This window comes from Symphodus melops, assembly GCF_947650265.1.
Source record: "Symphodus melops genome assembly, chromosome: 7".
In the NCBI taxonomy this organism is placed as follows: domain Eukaryota; kingdom Metazoa; phylum Chordata; class Actinopteri; order Labriformes; family Labridae; genus Symphodus; species Symphodus melops.
In genome coordinates, this window is record NC_136697.1 from 15,190,644 (window position 1) to 15,207,485 (window position 16,842).

A 16,842-nucleotide genomic window follows, 5' to 3' on the forward strand; every position below is an offset into this window, starting at 1 on the left:
TGTGTTCAATCACCATGGCTACCGGTCAGAGAAGAGCCCCCGCTGTGGTTATTAGGATTTTTTCTGTCTGCTCACACACCGCCTCAGTATGCAGGTTAACGACTCACAGTCTTTGCTATTGAGGGGAATCTGTGTGCTTATCAGGTGATGCCTGATCTAGTCAAACAAACCTTCAACAGAAGGAAGATCTGAGTTTGTAATTCAAAGCATCATACCCAGAAAAAGCCTAAAATGGACTGTGATGGACTTTGCGGCCTCCTAACAGTAGCACTGAAGTGAGAAGAGGAACATGAGAAAGCTTTGAGCGGTATTGATTCAGCCGAGTACTCTCGAAGCAAGTACGAGAGGATCTGAAGAGAGAATTATCCATGCACCATTTCCCCCCTTACTCCTGTGTGGAAAATTCTGCAGTTCCAGCTTTCTCGTAGCCTACATACAGCAGAAACATGCACACACAGAGGATGAGAGAGATGCTCTTATTCAGAGACACACAATGATAAACACTTTCAGGTTTGATGTTGCAAAATAATGGTTAATATATTTATAGTAGCCATCTTCCATTTAATTAGTCCCACATACAATATTATTTTATGCTTGACGTATTAATCTTAAAATGTGAAAATCATGGAAAGAAAGTCACAAAAAAGAAGAAATGTACAACTGCCACGTGGGAAATTGAAGGACTTTTGTCTATGTCCCCTTTTTTGATGTATTAAATTGCCATTTGGGGGTTATTCCAGAGATCCCAGAGCATAGCCTATATTAAGCTTAGGGTCATTTTGAACACTAACCAGTAGGACACTGGTGGTAACACATGAGCGCACCAATTTTACTATTGGTCTTTTATGAATTGTTATTGTATTGAATAAATCTTAAAATGAAATCTGAAATTTTTCAAACATAGGGTATTGTCTGCATATGTATTCTCCTCCTCCTCCTCCCTTTCCACTCCTCGCCCGGTTTTTTCTGAATAATACACAGCAGCGCCCCCTCCCCGCTTGCCTTCTCGTCCAATTGCAGACGCGCATTTTATCAAGCTATCTCCTCTAAGCCTATCCCGGTCCTTCCGATGATCCATGTAAACCGGGGGACCTCCCTAATGTCCCTCAAACAGCGTAATGTGTGGATCAGCTCGGAGATTCTGGCGATCAGTTGGGGAAGAGTTGGACACGGACGGAAGTGATGAGAGCGAAATAAGCCACCGGGCACACTTTTAAAGAAATCGACAGGAGAGTGAATCTTGCTGTTTCACCAGCAGTAGATGATGGCCGATGTAAGTATTGAACAATGTAGTATGAAATATAGGTAGAGCTATGGAGAAGGAGTTGTTACATTATGCAAATAGGTGTTTTATTTTTAAAGGATTATGTGCTTCTTAGATATTTTCATTTCTGAGAAATGGTAGCGTATGGATGTTTGCTGAATGCGCACGTGGATTTCATGTGAGACTGTGACATTATGTGACGTGGTCTATGTCGGCACTCTTCACTCCAAAACGCGTCTCCAAAATGAGCGCATGTGGACCAAAAAGCGTCTCTTTCATCGCTTATCTCATAAGAGCATCCGTGTTTCTAGAGGAAAACCGTGATTCCCTGCTGGTGAGTCCAGCCTTTTGATGCACATTGTAACTTTTACATCTTCGCGACACACATCGATAGTACACAGTGTACAGACAACGCTGGATCCGTCGCTTGGAAAGTTTCAACAGCCGGTGCAGCCCAGAGGAATCCAGAGAGGAGCCTCCCAAACAATATAACTTTGATTCATTTCACTCAGCATGCAGTCTCTTGTTTCTTTCCGGTCTAAAAGTCGGCGAACACTTGATAAATGGTGGCTATTATTTTTCAGCTGAACAATGCGCACCGGCTTTGTGCGGACCATCTGTCATTGTATCGACATTACAACAGCCCTGCTGCTGAAAAAGAATTGGAGCGACACACCTGAAGAGTATAAAAAAATACCACCCCAAAAGACAAAGATACAGATCACTCACAGTCGCCACCCGTCTCTCCTTGCGCTGTGACTCATGATGAGATCCGTCTGTGTGAGTGTCTGGATGGTTGGGTGCGTAATGTGCCCGGAAAATAAATAAACCGGTGCTATTTAACAATTTCATGTTTTTGTAAGGGATATAACGGACAGATCTGTGTTTAGTTTTTAACATGCAGGATGTGATCAGTGCATACAGATTGCACGCATTTCTTTACGTTGTATGACAATTTGAATTCTCGGAAACAGTCTTTGCGCATCAGACTTCCTCCCGGATTTTGGGCCTCCAGCACATGGCTAAATCAGCCGTACTGCCATTTTTTAGGATGGGCAGTCTGAGTGGATGCGCTCTGACCAAATACACACACCCAATCATTATCTTAACATGCTTCAGGGCCTGATGTGACACTCACTTTTGGCCCCCGTTAGTTAAATGCAGCTGAGTCTGAGAGAGGCTTTCTTACAAGGAGGGAGCCTTCATCTGCAGCATGCCGAGCCAAGCACTAATATGCCTTTAGGTTAATGAGGCGGTCTACATAATTCTTCTGCCATTTGGATACAGGATGTCTAGACGCTTAATGCAGCAATACTTTTGACTGGCTATGGATTGTACACAGTGTGCTGTAATGAGAAAACACAATTCATTACATTTGATTGCAAAACAAACATTTACCAAAAACTAAAGACGTTTACATGTGTGTAGACTGCTTATATAAGTAGCTTATAAGCCAAATATTAGATGTGTCAAGGGTTACCTTGATCGAAAGATGCAGTGTGTGGATATTCAGTAGGAATCGATGCTCTATGGTTCCATCACATTGGCTTTGTCCCTTATGGACTTAAATAGCAACAATCTGCTCCCTTGTGGAAAGGAGGAACATATCAAAGAGTCAATATCTCATGAAGTGCTTAAATTATGTCAATTCTGAGTATAAGCCCAGTGAATGGGGTAAAGCCACTGTCTTCCTGCATCTGTCCTGTGAGCACAGGTGTGGGTCATCATGATCATCTTTCTTGTGCAGCTCATTATTACATGTGAGAGTTTTAACAGCTGTAACCTTCCATTATAATCTGCTCTCACCGCAGAGAGGCAGTCCACCACTGAGCGAAATCATTCCTCCGGTTTATACATGTTAGAACTGATCAAATAAAAAAAAAAATAAAAAAAAAATAGAGTTCCAGTAATTTTTGTTGTGGAAATGTGATGTTAATGCAAGCAGCATGGAGTCTCATCGTACTTCTCCCACCATCACATGACTTCCAGCTGAGGCCAGATTAGTTCTTTCATTCATAATTGAAATACAAAGAGGGCTTCGACGATGTGCGATTCATTCCTATTTTTTTAAACCCAATATGCAAACTTTTTTTATTAGAATGATTTTTTGAAGACACAAAAACATGTAGATGGTTTGTATTTTCCTTTTTACAGAACACTTTGAACATCAATAACATCAATAGATCCAAAGCAGCTTGTCTGATAGCAGCTGTGCACCACACACACTCGCATTGTGTTCATGCTTTACAGGTGACTGAAGCCAGGGTGAACGAGTTCATGGCAGCAGCAGGAACCTGTGTCCATATGTGCATGTTTGTGCTTCCCCTGCGTGTGTGCAGGTTCATTGTATGGTAAATAGAGAGGTTAGGTAATGCACCCTGCCCCAGGCACAGTGACATACTGCCCATCTAGATGAGTAGAGGACCTCTGACCTCTTGTCTAGCCGGAGGCTCAGGTCTGCTTGGGTCAAGCCTGGTGGGTTTCAAGAACCTATTGGCCCACTCAAGAGCACATGACACTTGAACTCTCTCCACTTGAGGAGCAAAGGCATTTGCTAGATTAATTAAAGGACTCTTAAAGGGTGTGAGTAGAAGTGGGTTGGTGTTATTTGTGTTTGAGATTAAATTTAAACTTTGAAAAAAAAAAAAAAACAAGTAACAAAGGTTAAGGAAACTTGTAAAAACATTTCAACTCTGGAAATCTCCTCTCTGGAATAATAATTAGATTTTACTCTGAGCAAAGTTGGACGTTTGACCAAAAAGTCTGATGCTACAGAAGCTCCTTTTATCAAGACATCCATACAATTTTGCAAACTCCCAGATTTCAGAACTAACCGATATTCCAGTAACTCGTCGAACGCAGATTGTAGTTGACAGTCAGACGTTGGTCTCAGCTCCTTCAGGAGAAGTTACAGCTGTTTAGGCTGCTTTAAACACAAAGTAGAGTGTAAGACAAAAACACTGTCTTAGTCCTGATCTTGTCCCAGTTGAGAGAACACAGCCTGTCTCAATTCTGTCCCAACATGCTCTCTATTGTATTGCTGTGCAAGAAACTCCCCATGGAAATTTTGGAATCTTTCCCATTGTTCGTAAAGGAAAGGGGGGCTTTCATATGGAAGTTGGGAACGCCAGGAAATGACAGGCATTCTTCGTGGACTATTTGAAAATAAACTCCTCGCTTCCCTCTCAAACAGCTAAGCAGAAACTAGAAATAAGCAAAGGATTAGGAATCCCTCAATGCTGTTTCTACTTTCTTACGTTTCCTGCTGCAATTTGCCCTGAAAGTAATTTTTTTATTCACCGCGTTGGAGATGTGCCATCACAGTTTCAGCAAAATAGAAAAAGCTTTTGTGCAGGGCTTTTCACTTCTTTCTTGACAGTTTCTTGAATAGGTGCTTTCTTATTTTCCTCTGTATTTGTCCTTATTTTTCCTTATCTTTTTCCCCCTGGCTTTAAGCACAAGCCTGCTCCCTGAGCTCGGCTTTATGAGGTGTGACAGTGAGGTCTGAATGCCGGGGCTGGAACCTTAAAGCTTTACATGCAGCCTGCTGCGGTCAGGCTTGGGGTGGACTTAAACTCACTTCACCCCTATACGGTTCCTCTTATACAGGAACTTCTTTCTTTCTGCTGAGCTGGCATGAAAAGAGCAGAATTAGAGAGGAGGGGGCTCATCAGATATGCCTTCCTTTACCACAGGGATTTAATTACACATACAGTATATTCCCCTTTTTAATAAAAAGGATAAGGGACGACCTCAACTCAAGAGAAGTCAAAACAGATTTCTGAACTCATGTTAAGCTTTACTTTTTGTATTTTTCTTTTTTAAGGAACAATTGGTGCCTTTTTTAATAGTTTTCTACAACTTCCTTTTATTTGAGATTAAATAAGAGGTTTTATTCAACAGGCTCTTTTGTCTTTGCTGGTCTGTCACACATTACCTCGGTTTAACGCTCACACAACACACCCCACTCTGTCCGTCTCTCCTACTCTTCCTCCTCTTGTCGTTTTTCCCACCAGGCCAGCAGTAGTTCTCAGGTATTTGACCAGTGTAGCGTGGCCGGGAGGCTGGCTGCTCTGTCCTGTGTGAGACAAAGGCAACGTGCCTGAAGGAGAGGGATGAAAGGAAGCGGGGCTGTGGAGTGTTAGGTTGTAGAGCAAATAACAACCTTTTCTCTTCCTTTTTTAACAAGCACTGAAACTGTGACAGTGTGTCTCTATCTTTCTGTAGTGGGACAAGTGAAGCTGCTGCTGTGTGTGTGTGTGTGTGTGTGTGTGTGTGCGTGTGTGTGTGTGTGTGTGTGTGCGTGTGCGCACAGAAGAAAGTATCTTTTTTATGCTTACTGTTCCTTACACCTGCTTGAGCAGACAGATGGTGCTTTCTTGGTGCTTCCTGTTTTTCAGATATAATTTTTTACAGTTGTGGTTTAAACTGTGAGAAGAGTTAAAACATTTTGAGAGGGAAAATATAAGTGTCACTGAAATATGTGTAATCCTGTAAATAATTCTGGAGGAGTTTAAGTGATGGAATACTTTATTATATTTATTTGCCATTAAAATAATCAAGCGTGAAACATCTTTATTTAAAGACGAGCAGTACAATTAACCAAATTGTTCATAAAAAATCCTACATAAAATTTATAAACCACATTTAAAAGCACAAATCTATCGCTGAATCGCTGAAGGACTTACTTGTACCAAAGTTTAGTTTCAGGGACATTATCGCATGTTTCTGGGAGATTTTAAATTATACACACCTGCTTTTTGTGTGTGTGTGTGTGTGTGTGTGTGTGTGTGTGTGTGTGTGTGTGTGTGTGTGTACCAAGAGGGGTACTCAGTCTTGTGTTATCATCTCGTTTTGTTGTCAGGGGGAGGGAGCAGAAGCCGCAGGAGACTTTTATGGCTTCTGCTCCAGAGACAACCTGTTCTAAGGCACCTCTCTTCTGGCACTTTTTTATGACATCATAAATACCTCCATTTCCTCTGTCCAGCCCTAGGTGGGTATAAAGGACATACCTGGCCAGTAATTGTCTGTCTGACTCTCTCATCTGTCAGTCTCCTTTGGACTGCTGGTTACTTCCTCAGAAACAGACTCTCAGCCTGCCTGTAGTCTCATTTCTCAGATCTGTACCGAGGACCAATAAAAACGCATCTTTATGTGATGACTGACGAGTCGGATTGAGGTTTTCTGGACTGTCGTTTTTCTTACATCCCTTTTACTTTATCTTTGCTGGTCTTTTAAGTCGACGAGGAGTGCCAGCCTGGTATCCACACATTAGTGGCCTTTCTAAGTGCGTGTTCACATCGGACTAACCACACGGACCAATCTCAGACCTGTTGATACCTTTTTGTTTGTTGAAGTCGGAGGATTAAGAGCAGAAAAAAAAGGATTAGTGGAAAAATGAGGACGTTTTTTAGGTGGAGGCACATAAAGGAGAGGAGAAGCCCTCAGGAACCTTTAGTGTTCACATTCATCTGATGCATGGCTGCGACTCCTCAGGGAGGCTGGAACAATACACGCACCAGCATGACAACATTCCTGGGGGTTAGAAAGGCCAGGGGTCACCTAATGACCCCACCCTGCCAATCAGGCCTAAGGCTCTAACTTTGTGCCTTTTCTTTTTGGCTTATGTCTGTGCACTTGTTGAACAGACTCTGCACCTTGTGTTTCAATGTGCCCTCTGCTCTCTCGTAGACTAGATTTGCCATAGAACACTTTCACTTTTCTATTACATCTATGAAGTGAGTTTTGGCTTAGATATCAATAAAGACAAAAGTACAAATTGCTTTCATACTTGTATCATTTTAATAGAAAGTCTAGAAATAGAAGCTGTAGAGCCTTTCAAATTAAGTTAGACTCTTTGGTCTGACAATACTTCTTTTTTTTTTTTTGGGATAATGTCTGCAGTCTCCTATAATAACCCAGCCAGATGTTTGGAAAATCCAGATGCTAGAAATAACCTCTCAAAGACGCAAAACTATAATTACCCATGCTTTTATTAAAAACGACCATTTTATAACAATGAACCCATGAGGGTCAAATATAAAACCGAGGGTCCTGAAAGTCATATTTTTTACTCACTTCACTCCAGGTCCCTTTTCTTTTTCTTTTCTTTGTTACGTGAACACCACAGCACACTTCAAACAAAGTCTGAAGGCTGCCATTAAAGTGGAGTATATGCATGTGAGTGGCGTGTGAGGCCCCTGCAGGCAGGCAGACTGCAAGTCTGTTAGTCATTATGTCTGAATGTACAGTATACACTGGAGTGGACATGCAGCTACATTAAAGTCTCGCCCACGGCCACATCAGACCACCCCAGAGACACACTGCCACTTCCTCCTCCATCCGCCTCTGTTGCTCTGCCTTTAGGTTCAAGGGTGTAGTGGTGATTTCCAGAGGATGAACTGGATATTCATCGCTGGTTGATGAGGGCATTTTTCAAGAATGTCCTTTTGTGAATTTATTTAAGATGGTCATATGTCCAGTCTTCATTATTGTTCTTTGCCTCTTAACTTTTAAAAATGTTTATCTGCTTTTGTCTTTTGTTTGTAGGTTCACTTTGGGACCCCTGATGTGACTTGGTGAAGATAATTGGCATCAGGTATACCTATCGTCATCACGAAACATCTTCTTATGACCCTAACTTTCTCCATCAACCCAAGATTTCACATGTGTCAGGTTCTCTTTTCTGCTTCCTGGTGCTGAGACATCACAGAAAGACGACAATAAACCTCCTGAATTTTCCGCCGCAACACTAAATCGGCTTACGGTTAGAGGAAGAGAAGTCACTCTGCAGCAAGAAATGAAAGCCTATATCCCGCTGCAGCTGTGGAAGAGCTCGGAAGGATGGGGACGTTTATTGTCAGGAACAAATTGAGGCCTTTCAATTTTTTCTAGCAGCTGACGCCTCTCCCCATCAGTCCTTCAAAAACAACAAAAAACAACGCTTTTGTCAGGAAAGTAGAGCGAGAGACCATGAGAGTTTCATAGCAGGAAGGGGGGGATGATGAAGTTTTTGTTGTTGATAGGCTCAGGGAGGAGAAACAGTCCGGCTGTTTGCCACACGATGTAATTATCTGCTATTCCAGGAGATTATCTCCCTCCATCAATATAGTGTTTAAATGTGTGTGTGTGTGTGTGTGTGTGTGTGTGTATATACTATTTGTGTGTGTGTGTGTGTGTGTGTGTATACTATTTGTGTGTGTGTGTGTGTGTGTGTGTGTGTGTGTGTGTGTGTGTGTTTGTGTGTGTGTGACTTGATCTCTGGGTTGTACCTCCTGTGTAACGTTGAAACTCTGTGGCCTGCAGCCTGGCCCCCAATTTGAGCTGGGGTGAGCTATGATCTTCCCCCTTCTAACCCCAATCCCTCCCCCTGCTGTGATCCCTCCCTCCCTCCCACACACACTCTTATATATACACAGTCTCTGCACACAAAAGAAATATTCAGCTCTGAGAGCGGGGGTCTCTCGGAGGGCGCGACATTTAACTGGGAGGGATTAAGCAGAAATGGCTGGCTGACACTTAGGTTGCCATGGTAGAGATATGCCCCAACCCCCTTTTTTTATGCTCCTCTCCCTCGACCCTGGGTCTATTTTTCATTTTAGGTCTCGATGTGGGGTGAGGTGTGCGTGCGTGTGTGCGGAGAGTAATAGGGCTTATGAATTTAGTCTCTTATCTGTCCTGCTATACTCTGAGAGACTACCTCAAATATTAGCACCAAGAGCTTTGAAAAATGGTTTAAATTGATGTACGTTTTAAGAAGCTGTAAATATTTTACCGCTTTTTTGACTACCTCCCCTCTAACATATTTCTTCTTTGATGATCAAACAAATTACTTAATTCATTTTGTTACACATTCATAAAGCATGCCATGAAAGAATGGTGAAGCAGTAATTCAAATACTCTGCATATTTACAAGACAAAGACCAAATTGTCTGCTTTATGACCTTCTGAATTATAGCCGCAATATTAACGTGATGCATCACTCATCCATTGTGGCTGCGGTGTTATCATGGTAGCCTGACGTCGGCCTCCCTTCTGCATAGTAATGGATGTAGGTCTAGTCTGCTCAGTGACATCAGCAGCCTACTCGATGAAAGGGGCCGTTGAATGACCATAGATCAGCATTTACCATCATGACGTCAGCCCTCCTGTCTGTGCAGCAGCGCAGGGACACTGTCGGCAGTTGTTCCCAAGCTATCCTGACAATGGGAGCTCTCAGTCTGTGGCCTAGCGTTGTGCTGGGGTCTGAAAAGGCTCGGCTGCTCAGTGGGACATTGCAGCATTGTGCATTGAACTGGATGTACTGTGGCAAGCTTCCACATATACATACATCTATAATATTGTAAGAGCCTTATCAAACCGCTTAAAATGATTTAAAAGAAAAAATTACTTTGACATTGAAATCATATCTGATAATTATTGAGTTCACCCATAGTTCAAAAACCAAATTCACACAAGTTCTGTATGCAAATATTTTTGGTTGTATTCGTCAATTGTCTTTGTAAACTCTGGAAAATGGACGTGGAGTCCATGTGAAAAGATTTGCGTGTATTCTTCAGAGCTAACAGGATTTTTTTTAAAAATTAAGATGAAGACTATTAAATGTTTTTGAACCACAACAAGTCGTAATTTAGTCCTTTACAATGTAATCTCAGTGATTGATATTTAAGATTGTACTCAAAAGATAATAGCTGCATGATGAGATACTTAAATGGGTTTTGTATTTGTTTTTGGTTATTATAGGTGAACTGTGAAAACAATGCAGTGTAATACCAGGGCTGACAACTTCCTCTTCATTTGTGTTTTAGGTGCTGAAAGAAGATGAAAGACTGGAGGTTCCTCTGATTAATGTGGTGGTAATGAAGTAAAGCAGCTCGGCTTAGTTTATGTTCCAGGTTTAGATCATGAACTGTGAATAAAGGTGGACAATACACTGGCAATTTGCGTTGATGAAGTCATCTGGGCCCCGAGTTGAACAGTTCCGACTTGAACAAGATGCGGTTTTAACATTCTGCAAACTAAAATGCACATTTAACTTACCAATTTTAGCTTAGCTCCTTCGGTTGCTACAGGCAACAGCAGAGTAGTTTCTTGTTTTTATTTGTAGCAGACGTATATATGGAAAGTGGTCTTGAGTTAGTTTTTCTTTGTTTTCTCTAGCGCTTCCTTCTCTACTCTGCTTATTTACTGCTAACCTTGGAGAAAATCATATTTAATGTTTGTATTGATTTGACAGTGTGACCCATGTCCATTCTGATAGAGAAATGGCAGACGTCATGAGCTATACAGAAGCAAGTGAGCCTGGGGAACTCCAAATGTTTTGGCTTCACTTTTGGAGAGCTGTAGTGTTGTCCATCTTTATACACAGTAGGTTAAACACACTATATGGCTATTTACAACATGAGCAAAGCTCTGTCTGCCCTGTAGACAGTGGACTCACTCTTGACACTGTCCTATGTCATCATGTCCCAATGTCCTCCACTGTCTCCCCTTCTACTTTGCCTTGCCCATCATCTCCGAGTCACATCCCCCTGTCCTTGCTTTCCCCGGTAAACATTCAACGCTGTCGGTGAGTTTGTTTTGATGACAAAAAACCATCGACCGTTGACTGTGCCTCGTGGCTAGCTCTGACGACCTCAAAAAGAACAAAAAGGGCAAGTGAGGAGATGCAAATCCATAGCTGAAGAATCACACATGCAGGAAAGGCAACTTTCTGTTTCCACTGTACCCAAAAGGTCACAATCAACATTCATTGCTGTCGCTGGGTTGGACTGTGTAGAAAAGCTCACTGAACAATGAGTGCAACTGTGGCCCAGATCTGCCTGACTCGTATCTCAGCCAATCAGCCGACCGGATGTGAAGCACTCTGATTTCTTTATTTATATACTTCTTGTTTTTCACTTCTATTTTCTACTGTCTTCCTCCCTCCCTAGCGCTGGGAGTCTTCAGGGGGAAAGAGAGAAGGAGAGGGAGAGAGAGAGACACAAATAGACTTCTGGCTGCTTTGCTTGTCCTCATCCTCCTCTTTTCTCCTCTAATTGGTGGTTATGTGTGCAGCAAGGGGGAAGGAAGCGGAGTGAATGTGTAATCATTTGGAGTCTCTTCTCCTTTAGATGTTTCATCCCTCTCTTTTTTGTTTGTCTAATTATACACCCAGCTCAGTTAACTCTCTGTTAACTGTGCTGGCAAGAATAAGCGAGTGACAGAGAAGGGAACAAAAAAGGCGGAAAGATGAAACCACCAACAAAAAATATATGAAAATGTTTTTTTTCTAATATTCTTTCTGGTGCTGCTGCAATCTGGCTAGGATATAAGGTATTGTCAAAGTTTCTCAGAGTTTGTCTCATTATCTTTGTGTGAACTTTATGAGCGTGTGTTTGTGTGCACGTACGCCATGACTGAGGGCCTGTCTGCTGATCACAGGATGCAATATATTATTTTCTTTCTGTACTGAAGCAGACTCCTCCCTCATGGGAAAACACAGTCTATAACCTTGTCTGCCTTCAGACAGTCTGGTACTGGTCTTACTGATGACATTTCTCATTGCACTCGTGTGTAACAACAGTGTGTCCTGAGTTCAAAGACATAGACAGAGATCACACAGATATTATGGATTTGTAAATGTTTATGGAGTGTTAACAATTGATTCCTTCATTAAATCAATAAAGTTTGAACACATCTATTCATTACTGTCTGATTTGATCACTTACAAGATGATTCAATTCAATTCAATTTTAATAAAAAAAACTTGATTTGTCCCCGAAGAGGAGTTAAACCTTATAACTCCCCCTTAACAACGTTTCTCTCGCTGTATTCTAACACTATGCACTTTTCTGTCATTTAGTTACCAGGTCCCATATCCCTTGTCTCTTTGTATTATTCATAGAAAAGCACTTTGTACAGTGGTGCAGAACAGCGGAGGTGATGTAATCATAGCCATGAGCATAGCTCTATATTGTCATTTGGGATGAATTCATGCGACAAGAGAAAAACACTAATTTGATCATTTGTTCATCTGTGTTGTTGTTGTTGAAATCCTCCACCAATAGGAGATTTAACGTGGTATACATTTGTGATAACATAATTCTGTCATCAGAAAAAAGAAACCAAAAAAAGTCAAATTCAAAAGAAACCTTGATTCTAGAGTAAATTTAAGTTCCTTTAAATATATCCACAATAAGAACTTTGTGTGTTGAAGTCCTAAACTTGATCACACTGTCTGAAAAATCATGGACACTTGCAACACCAAACTCACCAAACATTTCAAGTTTTGCTGAAACAAATATTTCCCAACACTTCGTTGACAATACTGCCACCTAGTGTTCAGAAAGTTTAAGATTACTTCAAGTAGATTGTGCATCGCGTAATTTTCGTAGATATGACATCTGGCAATGGCAAACAACAATAATACTAGTCAACTATTAATTATTATTTATATTATTGTTATTTTTATAATGTATGGAATTCTGTTCATAAAGATTTTTGTTTATAATAGCTAATTTAATAAGTCTTTGGATTTTGAAAGTGGAAATGTAACTAAAATATGTAGTAAAATATGTATGTAACTAAAATAAGTAAAAATGTAACAAATGTGAATTTGTAACTTTTACTTTTTCTACATTTGAAGTGTTTCTCAGAGAAGATTGTGATTGCTTTAACAAGAACTGCTACTTTATAAAGTAATGTGCTGAGATAGAGATAAGCTGAGTTGTATAACTTCAAAGATAATTTACTTGAACTTTTTTTTTTGTGGGGGGGGGGGGGGGGGGGGGGGGTTTCAAATGTTATAGAATGAAATAAGATAATACTTATTGATCCCAGAAGGTACATTTGGGCGTTGTAGCAGAATATAATAGATATTATAAATACAAATAAAATAGGAAGTATATACATATAGTAGAATATGAATTGTGAAATGAACTGCTGCATGCAGGACAATGAAGACATTATGTGGGGTGATCAATAAATTGACTTGACATAACCCTTAGCCTACTTAATTCTATGCACTCAGTGGATTTGATATTACAGCTCTGTAACTTACTTGGTTAAGCTGAGACGTGTCGTTAGCTAATGTTGACAAAATATAGTAAAACTTCACGGTACAGCCTATTTTAATATGCAAGATAATAAGCATTTCAGCCTATTACAACAGTGTGAAACACCTGCCCTGTTTCAGGTAAACAGCTCTCCTATGACTTCCTCTTGCTTACGTCACAGCACACTCACCACTTTGTGTAACTATTTGCCAGGTTTGATCACATGACCAAAAATTTCCAGATTGTGTGGAAGGATAAATAAGGAAGTCAAGATAAAAGTTGGTATGCCCTCAAGGAGGAGCCGTGTACATTTCTCAAAAAACCCAGAAGCGTGTTCTTATTGTATCACCTGTCACATACATGACACAGCAGATATTCTATTTGCCCCCCCCCCCAAAAAATTTTTTTTAAAAAAAATAAAAACATAAATATAGATTTTTTTGTACATTTTTTACTCATAACATGTACACACAGCATTTTATATGAAAAAAATATATTCAAATCTTTTACTGTACAACTGAGCTGAAGGCTTTAATAACAAACATTTTGTTTCTTTAAATCAGGGACTTAGTTAAACTGACTTCAAATCGGAGTTTCCTCCAGGATTAAACTTTGAAACATCATATGTTGCTGGATGAAAGGAGAAGCTGAACAATCTGTTTCGTGCAAGTGGGCCATCGTTGGAACAGCTCTTACTCCTTGGCCTGTAAGTCCTTGTGAGCAATTTGTGCTTGAGCCCTGCAATGAGAATTGACAAAGCTAGTTAAATAATATTCTTTTAAAGATACATTCATAGGTTAGATATGCTGCACAATATCTTTGCTAAACATCTTTACCTTAAACGATTGATATAGTCCATTACCCAGTTCAAACCTGGATTGGTGCATGCATCTTTTTCCTTCTTTGTGTGGAAACTAGAAACACACAAAAAAAAAAAACCAATACGTTCAGACACCTATTATAACAAATATTTTGAGTCCAATGTTGGGTTATTTCTAGTTAAGAATAAGGAGATATTCTTACTCACATGATGGCGCTGATTGGACAATTCTCTGTTGCATACTGGACTGAGTAACCCACGATTACTCGAAATGGAAGTTTGTTTTTCATATAACTTCGACAACATCTATGATACTTGGTTACTGAAAGACAAAAAAATGCATGAAATGTACAAACAATTAAAGACAACAATGTAAAAAAGAAATTGAGGCAGACTCAAATATATAAAAACTTCATACCTGCAGACGTTTCTGTGACCAGCAGACAAAAGGTGAGAAGTGTGATCACCATCCCCGTAACTTTGATTGACACCATGTCTTCTTCTGTGCTGAGCTGTTTTCTCTTCTGTCTTTAAGTGGTGTCTGAGACGTTGTGGTGGCAAACTGTTGATCATAGCGGCCTTATATATTCTCCAGGTAGTCACAGGAAATTCCTTCTAGAAGAATATGAGCTCTGCCTACAAAGGTATGACCCAAAAAACCCCACTCATTTCCCTTAATTAAAAAAAAAGTTCCAAAAGGGGGTGTGGTCAAATTTAAATAAACAGAGATATCAATTTGAAAACTCCAACATTGACAGGCTTATCATCACACATTCATACAGCAGGCGAGAGGAAGTTCAATGTGGAAAGTTGTGTTTTCTCTCTAAGGTACTTTTAGCTTGAACATTATTTTTTAAAGTTTTTTTTTTTTTTTAACTCAGATTGAAGATTTTAAAAGAGCATAGCTTCACTGAGGACCTCAGTATGATCTTGGTTTATGTGGGCCTCTCTAAGTAGGTTGCTTTGAGGTTGTACACTGCATGTTCTTTTCTAGGTCAGAGGAACTCTTCTTGCATACTTAAGAACCATGTATCAAAGGAAAGAAGACCTGGGTATGCACTGAAATAGGTCATGATACACAAAAACCTCTGTCTAAACGTGCATCATGAACTTTCCACCCAAACCGCATGTGTTTGAACCCCCCCAAAGTCCCCCCCATGTGCACTTCACACATTTAGTACCATATTCATATGTTCTTTACCCTATTATTTTCCCTACCATCCATCCAAACAGTGCTGTGATAGAACACACCTAACATGACCTAACATGAACGGCAATCTGGTTAGTTAAACACCTTTATCTGCATTTACAAACTTTTTTTAAATTGGATATGAAAAGTAAGTAATGGACCAGGTTGGCTAGCATCAAACATGTCCACTCGGGTGATCTTTTGGCGGTACATTTAAGCATCCACTGGAGACAATATCTTGATTCATTTTTCTGACAAGCATTTTTTCCACATTGGTGAGCAAGTTAACACTGAGATTTAAACTAAATGATTCCCTTGTGAATGACGGCCTCAGGTTTTCTACAGAATTGGCAGAATATTCATTTGGACAAAAATGCTGCACCAGATCAAACTTTGAGTTCTTTGGTTTGTGCTTTTGTTGGACTCATTGTTGAGGTGGGTCTTTTGTTGGCATTAGCCAACTCAATGTCCACGCTTATTTCAGAGGGTACAAGGTCTCTCCCTCTTAGTGCTTTAAGAAAGCATTTACAAAGTTACATTCTTGTTCCTACCACAAGAAGAATACTGCTTTTGAACAGTAAACATTTCCATTGTCAAAAAGGATATTTAAGAACAAAGCTTCTGTGAGAAAAACGTATCAAGTGACTACTCACAGAGAGGGGGTTTATGAAGTCTGTAAAGCCTTTTAGATAGATAGATAGATAGATAGATAGATAGATAGATAGATAGATAGATAGATAGATAGATAGATAGATAGATAGATAGATAGATAGATAGATAGATAGATAGATAGATAGATAGATAGATAGATAGATAGATAGATAGATAGATAGATAGCGTTTAGATTTTTCAAATCTTAAAGTTCAGCATGTTTCTCTCGAAACTTTAATTACAATGAATAGTAGGGTTTATTTTGGGAAGGGCTTTTAAGTAGCTAATGAATAGAGAGTAACTTTCCTTGAGTCAAACCTGAAGCAGCTCTTTAACATTTTGATTGTCAAAGACTGAGCACATGATAATACTGTTAACTGTTCCTCAGATCAGGGAAACAACAGCTTGCACAATACAAGGATCCCAAAACACAGTAATCTTAATGGAATTCATCAATTTTTAAAAGTATTTACTGAATGCTACTGGGACTTACAATATACCCCCATAATTCACATGTTTTTATGAAAAACAAAAGAACATATTAGGTGGTCCCCTTCAGCATGAAATGAGAACGTTTACCTTCAGGTCACACCTGCTTTTCTATTTTATATTCTGATTTGTGTTTTTATAGACTCAAATTATTCAATTGGAAATTTTTATACAAGCAATAATTATTTTTGTTTGTTAAAAATGTATGTTTAATAATTTAAATTGGTTGTAAGGAAACAAACCTTGATGAAACATACAGACAGCTTCTTGTGTTCGTGGCCCATCATGACATTGTCTGAAGCTACAATCAGGTCAGCAGGATGTTCTGATGGTTTGGGGTTGCTGTCGACCCATTTGATTTCCCATTATATGTTTATTGTTCTCATATATCTAA

The 16,842-nt window shown here is 39.9% G+C and overlaps 1 protein-coding gene and 1 long non-coding RNA gene across 2 annotated transcripts; one reads left to right on the top strand and one right to left on the bottom strand.

The window, feature by feature from the left end:
- Nucleotides 1-1,127: 1,127 nt before the first annotated feature.
- LOC306827458 lies at nt 1,128-11,945 on the top strand. The gene is made up of 3 exons (XR_013779636.1): nt 1,128-1,273; nt 7,814-7,862; nt 10,072-11,945. It is a non-coding gene; the product is annotated as an uncharacterized lncRNA (long non-coding RNA).
- A 1,785-nt stretch (nt 11,946-13,730) lies between these two features.
- LOC306827414 (C-C motif chemokine 20-like) lies at nt 13,731-14,730 on the bottom strand. The gene is made up of 4 exons (XM_079349200.1): nt 14,538-14,730; nt 14,327-14,441; nt 14,136-14,213; nt 13,731-14,037 (listed from the first exon to the last, which is right to left on the bottom strand). Exons 1-4 carry the CDS (start codon nt 14,611-14,613, stop codon nt 13,992-13,994), a joined length of 315 nt encoding a protein of 104 aa, XP_079205326.1. The 5' UTR covers nt 14,614-14,730; the 3' UTR covers nt 13,731-13,991.
- Nucleotides 14,731-16,842: the final 2,112 nt, after the last annotated feature.